The sequence below is a fragment of the Lepidochelys kempii genome, chromosome 11 (assembly GCF_965140265.1).
Source record: "Lepidochelys kempii isolate rLepKem1 chromosome 11, rLepKem1.hap2, whole genome shotgun sequence".
NCBI lineage: Eukaryota > Metazoa > Chordata > Testudines > Cheloniidae > Lepidochelys > Lepidochelys kempii.
Window position 1 is genome coordinate 71,631,759 of NC_133266.1, and position 21,474 is coordinate 71,653,232.

Below are 21,474 nucleotides of genomic sequence, written 5' to 3' on the forward strand. Positions count from 1 at the left end.
TTACTAATGTATAAATCTACCTACCATGATCCTATGTGTGTGTGCGGGTATATATTTTTGTGTATAGATAGTACAAACACAGGATTGCGGTAGGTAGATTTAGAAAAGAATCTCAGACTTTGACATAGGCCTAAACAGTCTGACACTCCCAATTTCCGGTCGGGATTGTAATCTGAGCTAACATACGAATGTTTCAGGTATCCCCCACTCTATACCAGAGTAATTCAAAACCTTGAACTCAAGCAGTCCCAAACCTGTGTGTGTGAAAATTGTAGATCTAAATTTACAGCTCAAACCCTACCTATCGTAAAAGCACAATTGTGCCTCTGTGCACAGCCCTGACCAAGGAGCGAACTGACCTGACTCATGAGTAGTGTTGGGCCTCTGAAGTACAATTCCTTCTCTGCTCCTGTTGGGTTCTAGGCAATATACCTGAATACTAAAGGGTCAGAAACCAACATGCAAATAAGCTCCCCCGCCATCAAAATCATGTCATTTTTTTTAAGCACTGTACATTGGTAATACTAATTACTTAAGACTTTAGCCTTGCTTTGTTACTTCTGGGAAGACTCCATCTCAGTGTTGATGTCTGACACTAGATTAGGCAAAATGGGTTAGTGAGAATAACTAAAGGTCATGTAACAATGGAGTAGATGACTTTTAAAAGAGTTTGGTTAAATCAGCTGAAAGCCAGGAATACGAGTATTTGTGTTTAAAATATTATCAAAGCTAAATCCAATAAACCACTGCATAAGTGGTTATTGTGAAGTATAAAAATTGTTCAAATACATCAACACTGCAAAGTGAGACCCTCTCCCTTTTCTTTGGTGTATTTCAGATTCTAATTATGGTGGGAAGATTCCAATTGTGTGTTTCACCCAAGGAGGAGGGAAAGAAACTTTGAAGGTAAGTCTGAAAATAAGACAGAAAAAATTAAGTGTGTCTTGTCCCAATTTTAACTGTATTCTAGGTGAGGCTGGTAGCAAAGTATTAAGGTTGCCTGACACTTCCAGTTATTAGACCCTATTTTCAATTGTGTTTAACTTTTCCAAGTTTGGGCTGAAATTTTCCATGCCACATGTCTGCCTCAGGCTGAAATGTTTTAGGAAGTTTCAGCCAACATGGATAAGCTGTTTCTGAGAAAGAGGCTGAAGAAAAAACCAGACCAAACTCTGGTGACCTTTAATTTGAGAATCTGTACTGCCCTATGCTTCGGAGCAGGGACTTGTGTTAGATGTGCCTTTTGCTGTTCCTGTGAATATCCACTGAAATTTGAAAAATCTTAGTTCACACATTATCAGTAGAGACTGTCTAGAGTTTAACAGCAAAATTCTGTGAAGATTCTATCTGCACTGAGCATACTCCATCTCAATCCGATTCAGGACATTCCCTGCAATTGCAGCTCTGGGCTATACCAGTTGTCACAATTCAGAGCAGTTGCATCTGTATTTCCCCATCATGGTCCACAAGGGCACCCACTCTATGCCCCTCAGCAGTCACCTCTCTTGGGCGGAGATGCAGGTCTCTCTCTCTCGACTGGGTTTTTTTCAGGCTGCACAGTTCCCTGCCTCTGCTGTGATATTCCCAGCAACCCAGACTGCTTGATCAGGCCAACGTCAGCACTTGGCTTTCCCTCCAGAGCCTATGAACAGCTGTAATGGCCAGCAGTTAACAAGTTACCACACAGCTCTTTCTAAGCAAACAGGGTTATTCTTAAGGTGAAAGCATTACAGAGAAAACATATGAAAAACAATAAAAGAACCTACACATGTGTTAATACGTTTACTAGAGATCAACCCCTCTCCCCCCACCCCTAACCTCCGCCAGGGCTGTGGTGGGAGTCAGTCCTTGAACACCTCACCAAGGGGTTCTTCTGTGGTTACTAGTTCAGCTCAGGACTAGTACCCCTATAATAACTTAGTCTTTCCTGTATACAGCTTGGCTTTTGATTTTGAACAGGTTATCAGTAGAGTGTGGATCTCTTCTCAGGCATAACTTCAAAAGGCTGGGAATTTGCATAACTGGAGATGGGGAAGTGCATGCAAATTTCCCCTAGAGATTTTCCAGGCAAACCACTTGACAGATTATCTGAAATCCCATTCTTATCTGACACGCTCAGTACAGTCCTTTGAAGTTCATCACACTTCCCAGGTGTAACAAGGTGCTGCAGGGCTATCTTGGCTCTTGCCCCGTTGGGCTGATAAAGTCACACGGAGACCCTGGATTCAGTAACCACTGGGGCAGTTTATTTACAGGTTGTGCTCCCACCACCTTTACCCTCTGTGGGGGAGCTACCTCCCTGCTTCCAATCCCTGCCTTTTCCCTTTCTGCCTGCTCACCCCTGGCTTCCTTCCCCTGAGGCTTTTATACAGCCCCAACCTAATTAGGCAGCAGCTGTCCCTGCTTCCCCAGTTAGGGTCAGGTGGTTTAGGTTGGCTATTAGGAAAAACTTTTTCACTAGGAGGGTGGTGAAACACTGGAATGCGTTACCTAGGGAGGTGGTGGAATCTCCTTCCTTAGATATTTTTAAGGTCAGGCTTGACAAAGCCCTGGCTGGGATGATTTAGTTGGGGATTGGTCCTGCTTTGAGCAGGGGGTTGGACTAGATGACCTCCTGAGGTCCCTTCCAACTCTGATATTCTATGATTCTATGATACTGTAAATATTAATCCGAAACCCAAGTAACTAGTGCATAAGGCATTCAAACTTAAAATCAGATGGACGGTTCTTGAAGTGTTTAATAACTTTGAAGAATAACTGTCTCATAATCCAGACAAGGGTCTGTGACAGTCTGACCAATTACTTGTCAGTGACACTGGAATCATAGAATCAATCATAGAATCATAGAATATCAGGGTTGGAAGGGACCCCAGAAGGTCATCTAGTCCAACCCCCTGCCCGAAGCAGGACCAATTCCCAGTTAAATCATCCCAGCCAGGGCTTTGTCAAGCCTGACCTTAAAAACCTCTAAGGAAGGAGGTTACCACCTCCCTAGGTAACGCATTCCAGTGTTTCACCACCCTCTTAGTGAAAAAGTTTTTCCTAATATCCAATCTAAACCTCCCCCACAGCAACTTGAGACCATTACTCCTCGTTCTGTCATCTGCTACCATTGAGAACAGTCTAGAGCCATCCTCTTTGGAACCCCCTTTCAGGTAGTTGAAAGCAGCTATCAAATCCCCCCTCATTCTTCTCTTCTGCAGGCTAAACAATCCCAGCTCCCTCAGCCTCTCCTCATAAGTCATGTGTTCTAGACCCCTAATCATTTTTGTTGCCCTTCGCTGGACTCTCTCCAATTTATCCACATCCTTCTTGTAGTGTGGAGCCCAAAACTGGACACAGTACTCCAGATGAGGCCTCACCAATGTCGAATAGAGGGGAATGATCACGTCCCTCGATCTGCTCGCTATGCCCCTACTTATACATCCCAAAATGCCATTGGCCTTCTTGGCAACAAGGGCACACTGCTGACTCATATCCAGCTTCTCATCCACTGTCACCCCTAGGTCCTTTTCCGCAGAACTGCTGCCTAGCCATTCGGTCCCTAGTCTGTAGCTGTGCATTGGGTTCTTCCGTCCTAAGTGCAGGACCCTGCACTTATCCTTATTGAACCTCATCAGATTTCTTTTGGCCCAATCCTCCAATTTGTCTAGGTCCTTCTGTATCCTATCCCTCCCCTCCAGCGTATCTACCACTCCTCCCAGTTTAGTATCATCCGCAAATTTGCTGAGAGTGCAATCCACACCATCCTCCAGATCATTTATGAAGATATTGAATAAAACCGGCCCCAGGACCGACCCTTGGGGCACTCCACTTGATACCGGCTGCCAACTAGACATGGAGCCATTGATCACTACCCGTTGAGCCCGACAATCTAGCCAGCTTTCTACCCACCTTATAGTGCATTCCAGCCCATACTTCCTTAACTTGCTGACAAGAATACTGTGGGAGACCGTGTCAAAAGCTTTGCTAAAGTCAAGAAACAATACATCCACTGCTTTCCCTTCATCCACAGAACCAGTAATCTCATCATAAAAGGCGATTAGATTAGTCAGGCATGACCTTCCCTTGGTGAATCCATGCTGGCTGTTCCTGATCACTTTCCTCTCATGCAAGTGCTTCAGGATTGATTCTTTGAGGACCTGCTCCATGATTTTTCCAGGGACTGAGGTGAGGCTGACTGGCCTGTAGTTCCCAGGATCCTCCTTCTTCCCTTTTTTAAAGATTGGCACTACATTAGCCTTTTTCCAGTCATCCGGGACTTCCCCGGTTCACCACGAGTTTTCAAAGATAATGGCCAATGGCTCTGCAATCACAGCCACCAATTCCTTCAGCACTCTCGGATGCAACTCGTCCAGCCCCATGGACTTGTGCACGTCCAGCTTTTCTAAATATTGTTCAGATGTTCATGTCTCAGTTGTTACAGCTCATGGCTGGAGTGATCATCTCCAGAAGCAGATAAAACTTTGTTTTAGTCCAAGAAGGTATAGCAGTAGTTTCCAACCTGTCAACTTCTCCTGCTAAAAGAGACCCCAACTGAATAGTCATGCTTGATAGGTCTTACTGATGTCAGCAATTGGCAGAATCTGAGAGGGGGCCATACACAAGGCTTGTGTGTTTCTTTTCTGATTGTTGGCTTCAGTTTAAGCAGAATAGAAGTGGAAATCTTTCAGGCTCCTTCCTTATTTTAACGTTCGCTATGCCCCACACAGGAAAAGATCCTTGGTCCAACTGGCATGGAAAGCAAGCTGCTTATGTCATATATCCATTGTCCAATTGGAAGGCATACTATGTGCTTGTGTTTGACTGCTCAAGAGTAGTTTTTGTTCAATAAATCTGCCTTTTCCCCCAAGTATTTTCAGATCATTAGTGTACGTTCTCTCTGCTCTGTGGTCACGTGCCTTTATTTCTCCTGTCTCATTAACATTCAGTAAGAATGGGGTTCCACTGGATAAACTTCTGTTGCTAATGGCAAACTAAATTAAAGCCACCTGCTGAGTATTAACTAATAGACCTGTATATGCTCTTTACGACATAGGGCTGACATGTCCTCATTCTAATGTCTGGTTAAATAAAAGGGTAATTTTTCTAACTCAATTGAGCAACTATCTGAGTAAATAGTGATATTTACTGAGTAAATAGTGATATTTATCTTCTGTGATATTTAACAAAAATTATTAGGTGCATTGTGTGCAATTAATAAAAATACAATCTTAATAATATAACCTGATATTTACAGTAATCCTGTGTGGATGTAAGGGTCTGGTTCCCACACCTTCAGCAAATAGACCAGAGCCCGCTATGCTACTGGTGCTTCTCTTGAACAAGAGTGATACCCATAAAGCTGGCAAGGAGAACTTTCAGGTCATTTCTCAGGAGGCAGCGTTGTCCAATCTTGGAAATGCCTTCTCTTTTGTGCAATTTCCTCCTTCTTTTCCTGCTTTCTTTATTTACTCTGACATTCGCCCCACTATGCTTTTTGTCCCTGAGCACCCATGCAACTCTCCATGGCCCTCTGCTCTTATTGAATTAGAGCAGGGGTTCTCAAACTGGGGGTTGGGACCCCTCAGGGGGTTGCGAGTTTATTACATGCAGGGGGGCGGGGGAGTTGCAAGCTGTCAGCCTCCACCCCAAACTCTGCTTTGCATCCAGCATTTATAATGGTGTTAAATATATAAAAAAGTGTTTTTAATTTATAAGGGGGGTTGCACTCATAGGCTTGCTGTGTGAAAGTTTGAGAACCACTGAATTAGAGGCCATTGAAAAGAACTGGCATTGTAATGTCCTTCGCTGGTAATAGTGAAAATATTGGCTGGAGGTGGGGAATTCTTCAGTGCCTACAGAATAGAGCCACACAAGCCATACTAAAAATTGTTCACTTGGTTACTGAACAGTAGACTCCAAATAGCCTGCACCTTTATTAATGACTGTTATCTCTCTTCCTCTCTGCTGTATTTTCCTAGGCTATCAATGTTGCCATCAAGAGTAAAATTCCCTGCATAGCAGTGGAGGGCTCAGGCCAGATTGCTGATGTAATAGCGAGCTTAGTGGAGGCAGAAGGCACTTTAGCCTCTTCCTCTGTCAAGGAGAGGCTGCTCCGATACCTGCCTCACACTGTTTCGAGACTCACGGAAGAGGAGACTGAAAGCTGGATCAGATGGGTAGGTGCTTTGCCATAGTGTTGATGAGACAGAAAGGAGCGGGGTGTGACGGTGCACTCCACATGCTGTATGGAAGCAGGCTTATGAATGTGGTGTAACTGGAATATGCTTCATGCAAAAGGTCTCTTGTAAGGTATCATAACAAAGGTTATAAACTACTGAATATGTTCCTCCTATCTGTATGCGTGTATCATTCTTGTATCTGAAGCTAGAAATATGAAGTATAACTCTGAGGTCCTATTGTAATTATGCAAAGTGTGGGCCATTAATGGTGATTTAGAGTCTTGATGGCTCCCATTGACTTGGACAATTGGTTGTACATGGTTTATTTACCTGCCAGCCTTCCTGTGTACATGGGCCAACCCAGGAAGAATGGAGACTAGGGGTCCTACAGTGACATGGGACCATGTCACCAGGTAATGAAACCCATCTTAAATCTGGTACTTTTCCATTTAGAAGGAGGGGTGGGGACCCAGAGAGACAAAAGATTCCCGCCTTGTGCCACAGCCATAAAAGCGGGTGGAGCAGGACAAAGGGGGCTGCCAGTCATGAGAAAACCCCTGCTTACCAGCTGAGATGTCTGCTGGAACTAACAAGGACTCTACCAGGGGAAAGGATTGGGCCCATACTGGAAGGAGTCTAGTATGTGAAAGAAGCTTATTGGAACCTCTTTGAGGGTGAGATATTCCCTGTAATCAGTTTCGTAATGTATTCGGCTTAGACTTGCGTGTTTTGTTTTATTTTGCTTTGTGACTTACTTTGTTCTGGCTGTTATTACTTGAAACCACTTAAATCCTACTTTTTATACTTAATAAAATCACTTTTTGATTAATACCTGTGGGAGAAAACAGCTGTGCATATCTCTCTATCAGTGATATAGAGGGCGAACAATTTACAAATTTACCCTGTATAAGCTTTATACACAGTAAAACGGATTTATTTGGAGTTCAGACTCCCAGAAAGGCTGAACACTGAGCTGGGAAAGTCCCTGTTAACTGAGAAGCCCCTGGGCTGAGTGAATCTCAGTTTCAGTGAACTGCAGAGAGGTATGTCCCAACCTGTTGGTCTGTGCTGGAGCTGACTGGAGAGTCTAACTCAGCAAGACAGGAGTGGAGAGGCACCTGTACTGGCAGGAGGGTTGTTCTCAGTGGTATTCCAGATCATCGAGTGACAGTCTCGAGGGGAGTCTCTGTGACCGAACCTGTCACAAGGGGGACCAGTGGGGAAAGGGCTACAGTTAAGCACTAAAGTATTTTAAACATTTAAAGAGCTTTCCTATAACAAATACGAAAACACTTTCTCTCACAGTGCACATTTAGCCTGTGCAACTCCTTGCCACAAGATACCTTTGAGGCCAAGGGCTTAGCAGGGGTTTTAAAAAGATGGGATGTTTACCTGGATAACAAGAACACCAAGGGTTACTATAATGAGGATTAAAATGTAAAATACCAAGGTGCTTAAAGAAGGATGTAAACCCCCATGCTTCAGGGCTCAAGCCAAATTCTAATCAATGGATGTGAGGAAGAAACTTCAACTAAGGGCAGGTTATCCCATAACTACTTACTACATGATTCCTTACACCTTCATCTAAAGTGTCAGCTACTAGCTGCTTTTCTTGGTAGGATACTGGACTAAAGGAACCACTAATAGGCTAACTGATAGGTCTAAAAATGTAACTGTACACAGGGAATCGTCATCAAGCGGGTTTGTTTCCAGTACAGTTCCACAGGGATTGGTTCTTGGCCCTGCGCTATTTAAAATTTTTATTAACGACATGGTGGAAAACATAACATCATCACTGATAAAGTTTACAGATGACACAAATTGGGGGAATGAAAATGAACTGGACAGGTCAGTGGTTCAGAGTGACCTGGATTGCTTGGTGAACTGGGCACAAGCAAGCAATCACGTTTTAACACAGCTAAATGTAAATATAGAGATCTAGAAACAAAGAATGTAGGCCATCCTTAGACGATAGGAGACTCTATCCTGGGAAGCAGTGAGATTTGGGAGAGGGGTGGATAATCAGCTGAACATGTACTCCCAATATGATGCTATGATCCTGGGATGTATCAAGATGGGAATCTTGAGTAGGAGCAGAGAGGTTATTTTACTTCTTGTATTTGGCACTAGTGTGACCGTTCCTGGAATCCTGTGTCCAGTTCTGGTGCCCACAATTCAAGAAGGATGTTGTTAAATTGAAGAAAATTCAGAGAAGAGACACGGGAATGATTAAAGGATGAGAAAACAGCCTTATAGTGATAGACTCAAAGAGCTCAATCTGTTTAGTTTAACAAAGTGAAGGTTAAGGGGTGACTCAGTCACAGTCTAGAAGTACCTATATGGGGAACAAACATTTAACAGTGGGTTCTCCAATCTAGCAGAGAAAGGAATTTGAAGCTGGACAAATTCAGACTGGAAATAAGGCATGCATTTTTAACAATGAGAATAATTAACCATCAGAACAACTTACCAAGGGCCATGGTGGATTCTCCATCACTGACCACTTTTAAATCAGGATTAGATTTTTTTTCTGAAAGTTCTGCTCTAGGAATGATTGTGGGGCAGGTCTCTGGCCTGTATTATACAGGAGGTCAGACTAGATGATCACAATGGTTCCTTCTGGCCTTGGAACCTTTGATCTGATGAGCAGGGCAGCTCCTATGTAAGCTTTGTAAAGAAGAAAAATGCTGGGGTCTGGGTTGACTGACACAACCATTCACTAAACAAGCATTATAACTACTGAATGTCTCCGAGCTGACACAGTATCATTCTGTTCTTTTTCCATAGTTTTCTTATGGCAACAAGCTTACTATGTTAAATGTATAACATTGCTCAAGTTTCTTCACTTATTTCCCCCTCCTTTCAGGCTTAACAATGCCATGGACAAGTTCCCCCTTCCCCTTCTAGACTGGGCTGAAGCTAGCAATACTAAGTTTGTACGCACACTGGCCACTCTTTCATCACAGCAGTACACCACAGACATCTCCTGCAGTGACGTATAAGCTCACTACTACTGTACACTGGGTGCAGATAAAAAATTAACGTTGTCTTTTCCCAGCAGATTTGCTTTTCCCTTACTACTTTAACACAAGAGAGAGGCCTCAGGACACTAGACATCACTATGGGTGGTTTACGTGGCTTATGCCTTCCTGCCATGATGCCTGAAAGTGCTGTGTCTGCAGTGCTGCCAGCTTGGAGATGTTGGCATGCTCAGGATAAAAATCTGATTCCCTTGCCACCTAACCAGCAGGCTGAGCTGTTTCAGCTGTGTTTCTACCCTTTTTAATAGTGGTAGGAAAAACTGAGTTGATGAAAGCCTTAATGTTTAGTTATTTTTAGAAATGCAGTGCATAATAGCACTCACTCAAGGACCCATTATCATGTGGTAATTGGCTTTCTCAATTTCTTTTCCCAGTGCTTCATCCTAGGGTCTCCTTATCTTTCATTTGGTCAATTATTTTATGGCTGTGATCATCTCTGGGGGAATGATTGCTCATTAGAACATCTGTTAAAATTCCTAATTTTAAGTTTATGGAAAATGTGCCATTACTTTCTGTACTCTTTTTGATTATTTTTTTCTTCTTAGCTTCATTTTCATCATGATTTTATTTTATTTTTTTTAATGAATGTCCTTTAACATAATCTTTACAAATCTAGGTGTCAGAGTCAAGCAACCAAACTTCTCCATTGAACTCTTGCAATGACTACTGTGTATCATTTGTGCCCTTCTCTGTGCCCTTCTGGGAATGCCATGATGGGGGGAATAAATCTCTCTATCTAGACTACAGCACAAGGTGGTTGTTCTGCATGGCTTATGCATATCACAAGATGATGGAGCAAACCAACTGCCCGTCTTGTGCAGTATCGTCTTTGAAACATCATATATTGGTTGCTATTAAAGGAAGGTTTAAACCTTTTATAATGCACCAAATTATGAAATACCATCCCAGAGATGGCAGAGGTAGGTATTTATTCTTGAACCCAGCTCATGGCTATGCTGAGAAGTGAAACAACTGATAGGCTGCTGGATTCTTAATAGCTGGAGTGAAATTACAGTCTTTTAACAGTGATGTGGTATCCACCCCACAGGTCAGAAACAAAACTGCACCGTTGGCCTAAAACCAAACATGAAGCTTACTTCATATATCTAAAAAGCATGATCCATGATTCAAAACTCTCAAATAGAACTGAACATTGGGGTTGCCTGAAAGTTCAATCTAGATATGGATCTTTATTTCACATCTGGCCCTGTATATTTATAGTTGGATGAACCAAAGCCTGGAATCCAAACTGAATTGGAAGACATTTGCAATCAAGTTCTGGATCCGCGTTTTGTGGTTTTGGTTCATTTCTACTTTATTTCACATGACTCTGCTTCTCTTGGTTCATTCAGAGGCTGAAAGTGTAAACACAAATTCCTTACAGTCTCTCAGATTTCTAACTTGCCAGAAAGAAGGAAATTTCATAAAGTGTGTTGCTATGAGAACATAAGCTCTGTTTTTAGACTAGGCAAAGTGGCCAGAATAAACTTTTCCTTAACATATAAACTTCTAGATGTTTGGGAATTGGCACGACCACGGTATCTGAGATTTATTCCTTGTTAGTTTTTAATTTAGTGAGAATTGCCTAATTGGTCATCATTTTCTGTGTTGGGGGCGGGGGCGGAAGGGAATGACAAGAAATTGCCATACGTTAAAGGATCATTAATCTTACTGTTTTTAATTTGTACTACTGTGAGTTTATTAGAACTTAATCACTGGAATTCTCATTTTATAGTTTGTTTTAACTATGTTTAGGGAGAGGACTTATGATAAACAGCTCTGTGAATAATACTGTATGATGGGACATTCCCCAAAGGGACATGACCAGATAAACCACAAAGTACTGAGAGAGCTTTAGCATTGTACTGTTCTTTTTTTGTAGATCAAAGAAATCCTGGAAAACCCTCATCTGCTAACTGTTATTAAAATAGAAGAAGCTGGAGATGAAATCGTGAGCAATGCCATTTCGTTTGCTCTGTATAAAGGTGAGCACTGAGCTCTCGCCCATTGGCTTTCAATTCATTTTGCTCTTAGGTACAAGGATGGCCCCATGGCTAGGGCACTAGCCTAGGAAGCTGGCTATTTGGGTTCAATTCCCTGGACAAGTCTGTCTCCCCATCCTGTCATGATTCTTATCTGCTGGACCATCTCCGTGGAGGGTGGAATTTTCAAAGGCACCTAAAGGAAGTCCCAGTTTGGACTGCCATTGATGTTAATGGGAGTTAAATTCATGGGGAGATGGCAAGTGCACCCTGCATATGAGAAACAAGCACTGAGAACAGGAGACTGAGAGTCAGGCCCTCTTGCCCCATCCTACATTGGTACCCTCTCCTGGCAGTTGTATGGCTGTAGAAGAAGAGAATGTGGTTCCATACTCTTACTGAAGCAAGTCAAAGTATTGGAGTAACTCAGGACTGGTAATTCCAGTGTGGAGAGGGAAGCCCACTGCAAATACTAAGCAATTAGACCCTCTAAAATGTTGACTTTGACGTAATATGGAGTATTTTCTACAGATTAGGAAATGGCTGAAAACCAATACAAAAGGGGTTTCTCCAATTATACTGTAGTAGATGGATTACTCAGCAGCTTGTGGTGTAAAACTCACAATAAAAAGGCTTGAGAGCACTGGGTGAGAGAGAACTTTGATTGACAGTCAGCAATGAGGTGATGGCCAATTAATAGTTCATCTCACTAATGCTACCTGATCCTTCTTACTTGCAAATTCCATTTAATCACTGCAGTGAGATGTGCCGGGGCCAGATTCTCCTCACAGTCCCACTAGTGTATAAGTTAAATTCTATTGATTTTACACCTGTGAATGGAGAATGGGGCCCCATATCGAGTTTCCCCCCATGCTTCCTGCTACCAGTCCCATCAGGGTGGCTCTGGAAAGGTTTTGACTCCACTGAGCGGACTGTGGTCACTCACTGCTTAGTAGCAACCAGAGAGGGGAACCAGAGATATTAACTCATCTGGTAGGTCGGTGCCCCAAGGTATGGTTGCTCCCCTTCTCCCTTCCTACTTCCCCTCCCAAACTCTGGGCAGCTCTTTCTGCATGGAGCACCCATGGAGGAATTTGCTTGGGTTACTGGGTGAGGGACTGTGCCAGAGAGGCAGCACTCCCCCATTACATGTGGGCAGGCAGGGGACACATTCTGGGATGCAGTCCAGATCAGTGAGAGGTTGTGTCGCTGCCTGCCCTGTAACTCTTAAATGCCCTGCTGCTATTGTTCAGAGCCCAGATACCAACAGCCAGCAGACAAGCATGCAGTTCCCTGAGCGTGTGTCTGCCTGCAGTGCAGCCCTGGTTCAGTACTGATCCCAGCAGCCTGCCTACAACGGCCCCTCCCTGGTCTCCACTAGCCCCGGTTACAACTTTGTGACCCCCAATACACTCCTGGCCCCGAATTTCCCCAAAACCATCTGCCCTGAAATGTTCCCTCTCCTAAAACACTCGGAGTACTGAGGTCCATTGCTGCTCTCAAGAGACAAAAGCACAGCAGCTTGTTGCTTTACTTGGAGCTAATTGTCACTTCAGGTCAAACATAGTCCTGGGTTGATTTAAAATAACAACAAAACAAGTTTATTTAATCAAAAAAGGGGAATTTTAAGTGAGGTCAAGTATAAGCGCTAAAGTCAGAAATGATTAAAAATGAAAAATATTTTCTAGTGACTAAGACTTAACAAAACAACAGCCTTGCTTCCAGGTAAGATTCTTACCTCGCTTCCTATCATCAAGATGATCTGACCACCCCCATAGTCAGGATCTCCTGCAAGGTGCTTGGTTCCTTTTATGTATTAGATGTAAGATAACTTGGGGTTCTTTGCCCCTCTCTTCCATAGTCAATTGAACTTTTGAAATGTGCCCTTCTCAAAGTCCAGTGCCCCCGCAGTGAGGAAAGGTGCCATGGAGTCAATGGAGAAGGTTCTGTGCTGGTTTCTTCCCTGCTGATGCTTTCTGTAATGCAGATTGATATGTCCTGCATGTGCTGATATGCCAGTGAATGGCCACTTGACTGTGATTACCAGTTGTCTGTGATTGCACCTGGATAGAGGTGCAATCCTTTCCTTTGTCTGGAAAAAAACCCCAGTTTGCCCACTCACCAGACTTTTCTGGTTCAAACACATTTAGTCCCATATTTCCTTGACATTTGTTCAGTCCTTTGAGAATTTACCCTACATAGACAACACAAGAATATTAATGGTCAGTGTGTATCATTGGTTTTCCAATGCTATTTTACATGACACTTATTAGATACAGATTGACATAAGTGAATTGGGGCACACTGAACTGGTCAGGCCCTCTGAAACTCACTACCTGATATTAGTGAGCCTCTGGCATTGGGATGCTCTTAGGGTCACAGGCTCCCTCTGGGGAGTTACATAGACAATCTGCCTTCAGGTAATGCAATCTGTGTTTATTTTAAGTGCAGTTCAGTCCATACATCCCACATAGGTACGTGTGTTTTAAAATGTGCACAACCTCTGAAGCCCTGTTAAAGCTATAAGCGAGCATTACAAAAAGACAATGGAGGCTTCTTTTGTGGCTGGGATGGGGAGAGAGTTGGGGATGGTAGAATATAAGCCAAGGCGCTCTCCAATTTCTAGTCCTTACTTAGCTGCCTCTTCCTCCTCCAGCTTTCAGTACCAATGAACAGGACAAAGATAACTGGAATGGGCAGCTGAAGCTGCTGCTGGAGTGGAACCAATTGGACCTGGCCAGCGATGAGATCTTCACTAATGACCGACGCTGGGAGGTAGTCAAATATTGCACCTTGGCACAACTAGTGGGGTTGGGGGAGACCAGGAGTGAAATTCTTACATGCACCATTTATGTAGACACCGCTATTCTGATATTTGTAAATAACAATTCAATTCCAGCTCATTCTGATGTGAGCAGAAGGTATGGGCTTAAAACACACTAACCTATCAGGTATTCTAACATGGCAAAGCAAGTGCTATGGTGGCACTGCAAAGTCACAGCTTACCTGGCTTTGAAATTTACCATTACTTCCGGTAGGTTACTCGATGGCTTGGAAACTGATGGTCACACTCCAGTTCCTTGTCAGCCACAATGGTGGTGGTTATGTTAGCTGATGAGTAATGTTATTTTTTGCTCTGTGGGTAGAGGTCAAGGCTTGAAAGAATCCAGAGAGTGAACCACCTTTTCTAGAAGTGGGCCCTCTAGAGTCAGATTTGGGCGTTTTGGGGGCAGAGTGCAGAGGGTAGCTCTGCCGCTGGCAGTGTTGTCAAAACCTATTCTGTGGCCAAATACCACGCTTTATATTCAGCGTGTGTCAGTCCCACAGCTTTCATGGGCTTCAATGCATGTATAAGAAAGAAGAAAAATATCCAGAGCTTACACGTGGTTGTTAGTCAACTGTTAATCTGAAACATCGTTAAGACTGTGGAATAAGAAGCCTTGTTCTGCTCTGCCTTGCCAGTGTTTATGGGGTGGGAGTGATGCTTAAAGTAGAACCTTGCTGGGGGTGGCAACGTGTGTTCGTTTTTACAATGTTAACACATTTTAATCTGGAAATTCTTGCTGAAGCCTCTACATGGAATAGCTAAGTATGCTTATTTCACTCACTTCCCAAACTACAGCTATGGCTGGATTCTGAAGGAAATGTAGAGCAAAGGCAAAATATGACCAATATTTATCTGTAACAAAACATGTGAGCAACAGCAGATGGGTAGGGGACAATGAACTCTGCTCAGCCATCCACAGCTGGCCTTATGATAAACCTGGGCTTTCCCTCATTTTCTCCGTAGTCTGCAGACCTTCAGGATGTCATGTTTATAGCTCTTATCAAGGACCGGCCCAAATTTGTTCGCCTCTTTCTGGAGAATGGCTTAAACCTGAGGAAGTTTCTCAGCAAGGAGGTCCTTACAGAGCTCTTTTCCAACAACTTTAGCAGCCTGGTGTTTAAGAACCTGCAGATTGCTAAGAACTCCTACAATGATGCACTCCTCACATTTGTGTGGAAGATGGTTGAGGACTTCCGAAGAGGCTTTAAAAAAGAGGATAAGAACGGCAAGGATGAGACAGAAATACGGCTGGTGGTAAGTGACCATGTGTTCCTTATTAGGAAAAGAATTGTCTTCCCTATTGCCATTATAGCAGTAATGAATTTGCATTTCAGTTGTTTAAGAAGTGCTACAAATTGTGCGGGGTACAATGGCCTTTAACCTACTGATGCATTTCACATGTTAATCTACGGCGTGGATCTTTGCATTGCTCAAGTGCTAGAAGAATAAGTGAGTCTTTTGTGTGAGGGTCATGGTTCCATATTGTGATTATCTCAGAGCAGTTTGAAAATATGTTCTAATTAAGGCCTATAAAGAACCCCAATCCATATCATTGTGGATGATAGAACTTTCAATTGAAAATGGCTCAGTGAAGGAAACGGAAATTGTTTTTTATGTTACTGGGAAGAAAAAGTTAGAAAACATGACATTTCACAAGAGACCAGCTTGTCCAGACAACTTAACTCAATACTTCAAGAGCATCTTTCTAGCCCCTTGGGTCCCATGCTACTTTTGGGTCTGCCTACTCCTACTTCTATTGCTATGTACCACCAAACTCTTCATTGCTTTCAATAGGGTAGGATCAGGCCTTTAATCCACATCTGAATTACAGAACTGGAACTTCCAAATTTCTAAGGCCTGTGCATGAAGGATAATTGGACTGGATGGTCCCCTTCTGGCATTAGAATTTGTGAATCTGATTCCCTGTACATTATCTTCCTTCCTGAGCCATGGAGAGAACAAGAACCTCTCCATTGCCCTGCTGCTCTGCATTAAGACAATGACTATAGTCAAATCTCATGCTTCAGGGCTTTAGCCGGCCACCTGCATGGATCAGGAAGGAATTTTTTTCTCTGATGCACATTTGGCCAGCTGGGTTTTGGTCACCTTACTCTGAAAGCAACAGGGATTGGCTGCAGCTGGATACAAACGCCAGGTGGGGTGGTATAGAGAATTCTCTTTTTCAAGGTATGTCTACACTGCAAACCCTCTTCACCACACTGTGGCAGCGAATCTCAGAGCGTAGGTCAACTGACTTGGGCTTGTGAGGCTCATGCCCACGTTCCCACTCTCATCACCGGGTCTGAGTCCGGGCTCCAGCCCAAGCGGGAATGTCTACACTGCTATTTTTAGCTCTCTACTGCAAGCCCAAGTCAGTTGACACAGGTTCTGAGACTCACTGTCATGGGTTAGGGTTTTTTTTTTGCAGTGTAGACATACCCTCAGATGCTTGGCTGGTGGGTCTTGCCCACATGCTGAGGGTCAAACTGATCACCAGACTTGGACTTGGCAAGGAATTAATGGCAGGGACTTTGGGTGTTTTTGCTTTCCTCTGTGGATTGCCTGCTGGGATCATCTGGACATATCTCACCTAAACAATTGCCTGTCTTTGCTGCGGGCCCGAGACATTGGTGGTATCTTGGTCCCTCCTCTTCTCTGCCTGTGGCACACCAGATGCTTAGTCTCCTGGGGACTGATTTTCTTTCTTTAAACCTGAGTTATTGAGTTAAATGTAGGGGAAATGGGGTGAAACTTAATCACAGAGAGATGATCTAATGGTCCCTTCTGGCCTTACGCTCTGTGAAAGTATAAACCCCAATGCTGAGCTAGGGAATTCAGACACACAACTCCCATTAAAATTAATACGGGTTGTCTATTTAAATCCCCTAGTTGGCTTTGAAATCTTCAACCGACTCTTTGTTCCCCATTTTCTGCTGAGTTACACTTGGTGCATGGCAGTTAATGTCCAGTAATAATTTTATTGGAGGGCTATACGTTTTGAGTGTCATAAATGGATGCATGCTATATTAAAATGAAATAAAATAATGGAAGGTGTTATTATCAGAATATTTTCAAGTTTATGGTAAGAGGTCTGGTTCAACACTAAGGGCTTAACTAAAATGTATAGAATGGAGGTGTTTCCACCTATCATTCATCTCCTTGTAAAAATGGCATTTACCTATGAATCCATGTGTATATCCTCGAGGCTGACTGAGCCACGCTCTGCATATGAGCAGCATGGGAACAAAGATGATTTTCTGCTGCCTTTCCATTGTTTTCCATTTTGGGAGCAGCTGAGAGCCAGTTCATTCTCCAGCACAACTTAAAGCAGCCTTAACGTTGCTGGGCAGCAGTGCAGAGAGGACAAAGTAGGGAGCCAAGTTTAAGAGGTTTAGTAACCTAACATATACTTGATTTAAAAAATAAAGCCAAGGTCATTGAACAGATAGTGCCTTTACTTCCTGCCAGGATGAATCTTCTATTACAAGGCATCCCTTGCAAGCTCTCTTTATCTGGTCGGTTCTTCAGAACAAGAAGGAGTTATCCAAAGTCATTTGGGAACAGGTAGGGTATACCACCCTCTCCCCCAGCACTGTTGTATTTATTTTGGCACTTTAAGCCTTTGCAAGCATTTGCCCTCTGTCCTCCCCAGAGTAACCACCTTGGAACTCAAATGCATGATAGATAAGCTACCGATTTAAAATGTTTTACAATTTTTCCTCTCTCTATCTTAGAATCATAGAATATCAGGGTTGGAAGGGACCCCAGAAGGTCATCTAGTCCAACCCCCTGCTCAAAGCAGGACCAATTCCCAGTTAAATCATCCCAGCCAGGGCTTTGTCAAGCCTGACCTTAAAAACCTCTAAGGAAGGAGATTCTACCACCTCCCTAGGTAACGCATTCCAGTGTTTCACCACCCTCTTAGTGAAAAAGTTTTTCCTAATATCCAATCTAAACCTCCCCCACTGCAATCTTCTAACTAAATGGGCCTGAACTACTAAATTTGGATCTGGATCTGGATCCATATATGGATTTCAAGACACTCTCTTCACCTAAAGTTTGAGGGAGGGGTTGATTCAGCCTTTGAAAGGTGCTAGCTGTGAAATTCATAGCTGGACTCAGGTTTGAATTATGAACATCTTCACAGTATGAAGATCATGTGATCCAGGCATATGGTTTGATACAGTTTCTACTTCCAATGAAAAAGAGAGAGGTATATTTTTTAAGGAAACCACAACTGTATATTGGCTTCAGGCCTCTTATCTCCGATTGAGAGCTTGGCTGATAATAGACAGTGACTGAAAGTGATTTGATGACCTCATAGCACACTGGCAGCCTATGGAAAATACAGTGGTAATCTCTAGTGTCTGGTAGGACACATCTTTTCATTTATTTATACCTGCTCTGTATTTTCCACTCCATGCATCTGATGAAGTGGGTTCTAGCCCACAAAAGCTTATGCCCAAATACATTTGTTAGTCTCTAAGGTGCCACAAGGACTCCCCGTTGTTCCTGTAGTTTGTAATTGTGGCTCATGTGGACCTACCTGAGCTAGCATTAATCGGAAGTGGTGAAGCTGTGTGGTGCGGGCTGTACGGGGCCCGTGGCACCCTGCAGAATTGGCCCAGCGACTAGCCTGTGTTGCCACATCTTCACTGCTGTGGTGCCTGAGCTATCGAGATTAAAGGTAGCTTGGGTCCGTATACACATACTGAAGTCACTCCCTGTGTGGACTGGGCTGCGGGCCCCTCGTCCCGTGACTGCAGTGTAGACTTACCCTCTGTCTATACCTGTTAGCACTACTTAACCTCTTTGTTGGCAGACTTGACTGAGGGTACGTCTACACTGCAATAGAAGACCTTGCTGCACTGAGTCTTAGAGACTCAGGCTTGCAGGGTTAAAGTGGCAGTGTAGAGGCTTGTGCTGGAACCGGGCTCTGAGATCCACCCCCATCATGGGATTTCAGGGCTTGGGCTTCTGCCTGAGTCCAAATGTCTATGCTGCGATTTTTAGCCCTGGGGCCCAAGTCTGGCGAACCTAAGTCAGTTGAAACAGGTTAGCTGCGTGGAGGCCATGCATCTTTTGTTGCATCATAGGCATACCCTGAAAGACATAAGAACATACATAAGAATGTAAGAATATAAGAACAGCCATCCTGGGTCAGATCAAAGGTCCATCTAGCCCAGTATCCTGTCTTCCAACAGTGGCCAATGCCAGGTGCCCCAGAGGGAATGAACAGAACAGTTAATCATCAAGTGATCCATTCCCAAAGACTGAAAGGCTAAAATTTTCCCTAGTTAAGGGGTTCCTTAATTCTTGGTTAAATAACTGGACACTCAAAAATGGAGGCACCTGAAATTTTGTGGACACTCCTGATCCTTTTGGCTTGTGTGTCTTAAGCTGAGCACCCAATCTGCTAATACAGGTCCCTGTGCCCATGCCAAGCCATGGCAAGTTCAGCAGGGATCAGGAGGTATCCAGGTGAGTGAGCTGCAGTGTAGGACTGTAGAGGGCATTCTAAACGTCTGACTCGTGTCTAAATTCCGGACACCTTGGAGAGGGTTTTAAGGTGATTTTAACCACAGAGACAAAACGAGTCACCTTGTGCCTAGAATTGTTCAATTACAGCCTGGTGTGATGGTGTTACATTGAGTGGTTGGATTATGCTTGTTTTGTGGATCTGGATCTTCATTTTCTATTGCTGACAACGTGGCACTATTCACCAGCCTTTAATGAACTTCCAGAACAAGCAAACAAGGCAAGAAAGACAAAGCAGTCATGTAAAAGGGGGTGGTGGAAGAAGCCTGTGGGTCATTAAGCAATGGAACACATCCTCTCATTGCATGGAAGAACTGTTAGTGCTCTGAGCCAACAGTGGAGAAAAATGGTGATGGCCACGCTTTGCAAAGAACTCCATGTAATTCCTGATTCTCTGTCTTTTTGCAGACCAGGGGCTGCACTCTGGCAGCACTTGGGGCCAGTAAACTATTAAAAAGCCTGGCAAAAGTGAAGAATGACATTAATGCTGCTGGGGAGTCTGAGGAGCTGGCAAATGAATACGAGACGAGAGCAGCAGGTAAGCGCCTGTGTTAACAGACTGGGAAAGATGAGCTGTGTTCAGATGGTGATCAGCAGCTTGTAATGACGGCTGCACAGCTGCGAGATTTTTCACTGAAGCTTTATGGGATGTCATGTTGTAGGGACAGCCTGTGGCTGGGCTGGCAAGAGCCTCCAGGGGAAGGAGAGAAGAAGGGGTGTCTGTGGACTGGAGCAGAGAACACAGTTAGACAGAAAATTCTTTGCTAGCTCCTGGCCCTGGATAGGTAAAACACTCAAAAAAAAAAAAAAAAAAAAGAAGAAGAAAAAAAGCCTGTGGTGGCTAATGAGGCCTGTGTCTTTAAAACTTGCCTGGACACCTACAGGAAGTGTGTGATGAACGTCAAGGCTGGGAGCTGAGCCCAGCTCTGAGTCCCAGTGCCATGCCTTAACTTCAGTCCCATCAGTCCAATTCATGCCAAGAACGTAGGGATGAAACAACTTCCAAGGAGGAGAAGCAGTATTGTGGCAAGGATGAGTCAGCTGGGCTACAGTCTGTTATCTGAAGCTGGACTTCTTAGCCAGACATTCTTATCCTTTATGCTCTGCTCTCTTGTTATGCCTTTCTAAATCCTCTGGTATCCAGTCCATGTGGTATAGAGCTCATGGTGCTAGGATGATTGGCAGCCCTCCTGGTAACATGGTAATTCATGGCCTGCTACCTCTTCTGTCATTAATAAAGTTCATTTTCTGGCTTTATCTGAAACCTGGACGAGTCCTGATGCTATTAATTACACCTTCCCGGAATAATTTCCAAATGAATGTGGCATTGATATATGAAAAACAAAATCAATGTGTGTGGTAGCTAGCAGCACAGGGATTAATATTTTGTTTTTATTAATCGGTATAATACCCATAACTCAAAAGCCACTCAATGCAGAGCACTGATTCATGATCTAAAGGGAAAGATGGCACAGGGCAGCTCATGGTGATTCACTACAGATTAAGCAAAGACAAAAGGACAAGTCCCTTTCTGCACTTAGAGGTTGGTGATTTTGAAGTTGCATTTCAGCTTCCCAGTAATTTGTCTGTATCATCTTCCCAAAAAAGGTCATTCGACAGTGAAGAACGATAGACACTGAGGGCACACTACAATACACTACACTGCAAGAAAACAAAACAACCTCCTCGCAATGAGTCTCAGAGCCTGAGTCAACTGACTCGGGTTCATGCTATGGGGCTAAAAATAGCAGTGTAGAGTTCCTACTCAAGCTCTGAAACCCAGCCAGGGGGGTGAATCTCAGAGCCCAAGGAAGAATATCTGCATTGCTACTTTTAGCCCCATAGAGCAAGCCCTGTGAGCCCAAGTCAGTTGAACTGGGCTCCGAGGCTCAGTGCCATGGGTCTTTTTTTTTTTTTTTTTT

General features: G+C 43.7%; 1 protein-coding gene across 1 annotated transcript in view; it reads left to right on the forward strand.

Annotated features, from left to right (window-relative positions):
• TRPM8 (transient receptor potential cation channel subfamily M member 8) overlaps positions 1-21,474 on the forward strand; it is a 217,602-nt gene that overhangs the window by 146,975 nt on the left and 49,153 nt on the right. Inside the window, exons 9-15 of the mRNA XM_073304777.1 lie at positions 839-906; positions 5,964-6,161; positions 11,088-11,190; positions 13,844-13,962; positions 14,978-15,268; positions 17,483-17,578; positions 19,961-20,090. Of these exons, the coding sequence (XP_073160878.1) occupies positions 839-906; positions 5,964-6,161; positions 11,088-11,190; positions 13,844-13,962; positions 14,978-15,268; positions 17,483-17,578; positions 19,961-20,090 (1,005 nt within the window). The remainder of the gene's footprint in view (positions 1-838; positions 907-5,963; positions 6,162-11,087; positions 11,191-13,843; positions 13,963-14,977; positions 15,269-17,482; positions 17,579-19,960; positions 20,091-21,474) is intronic.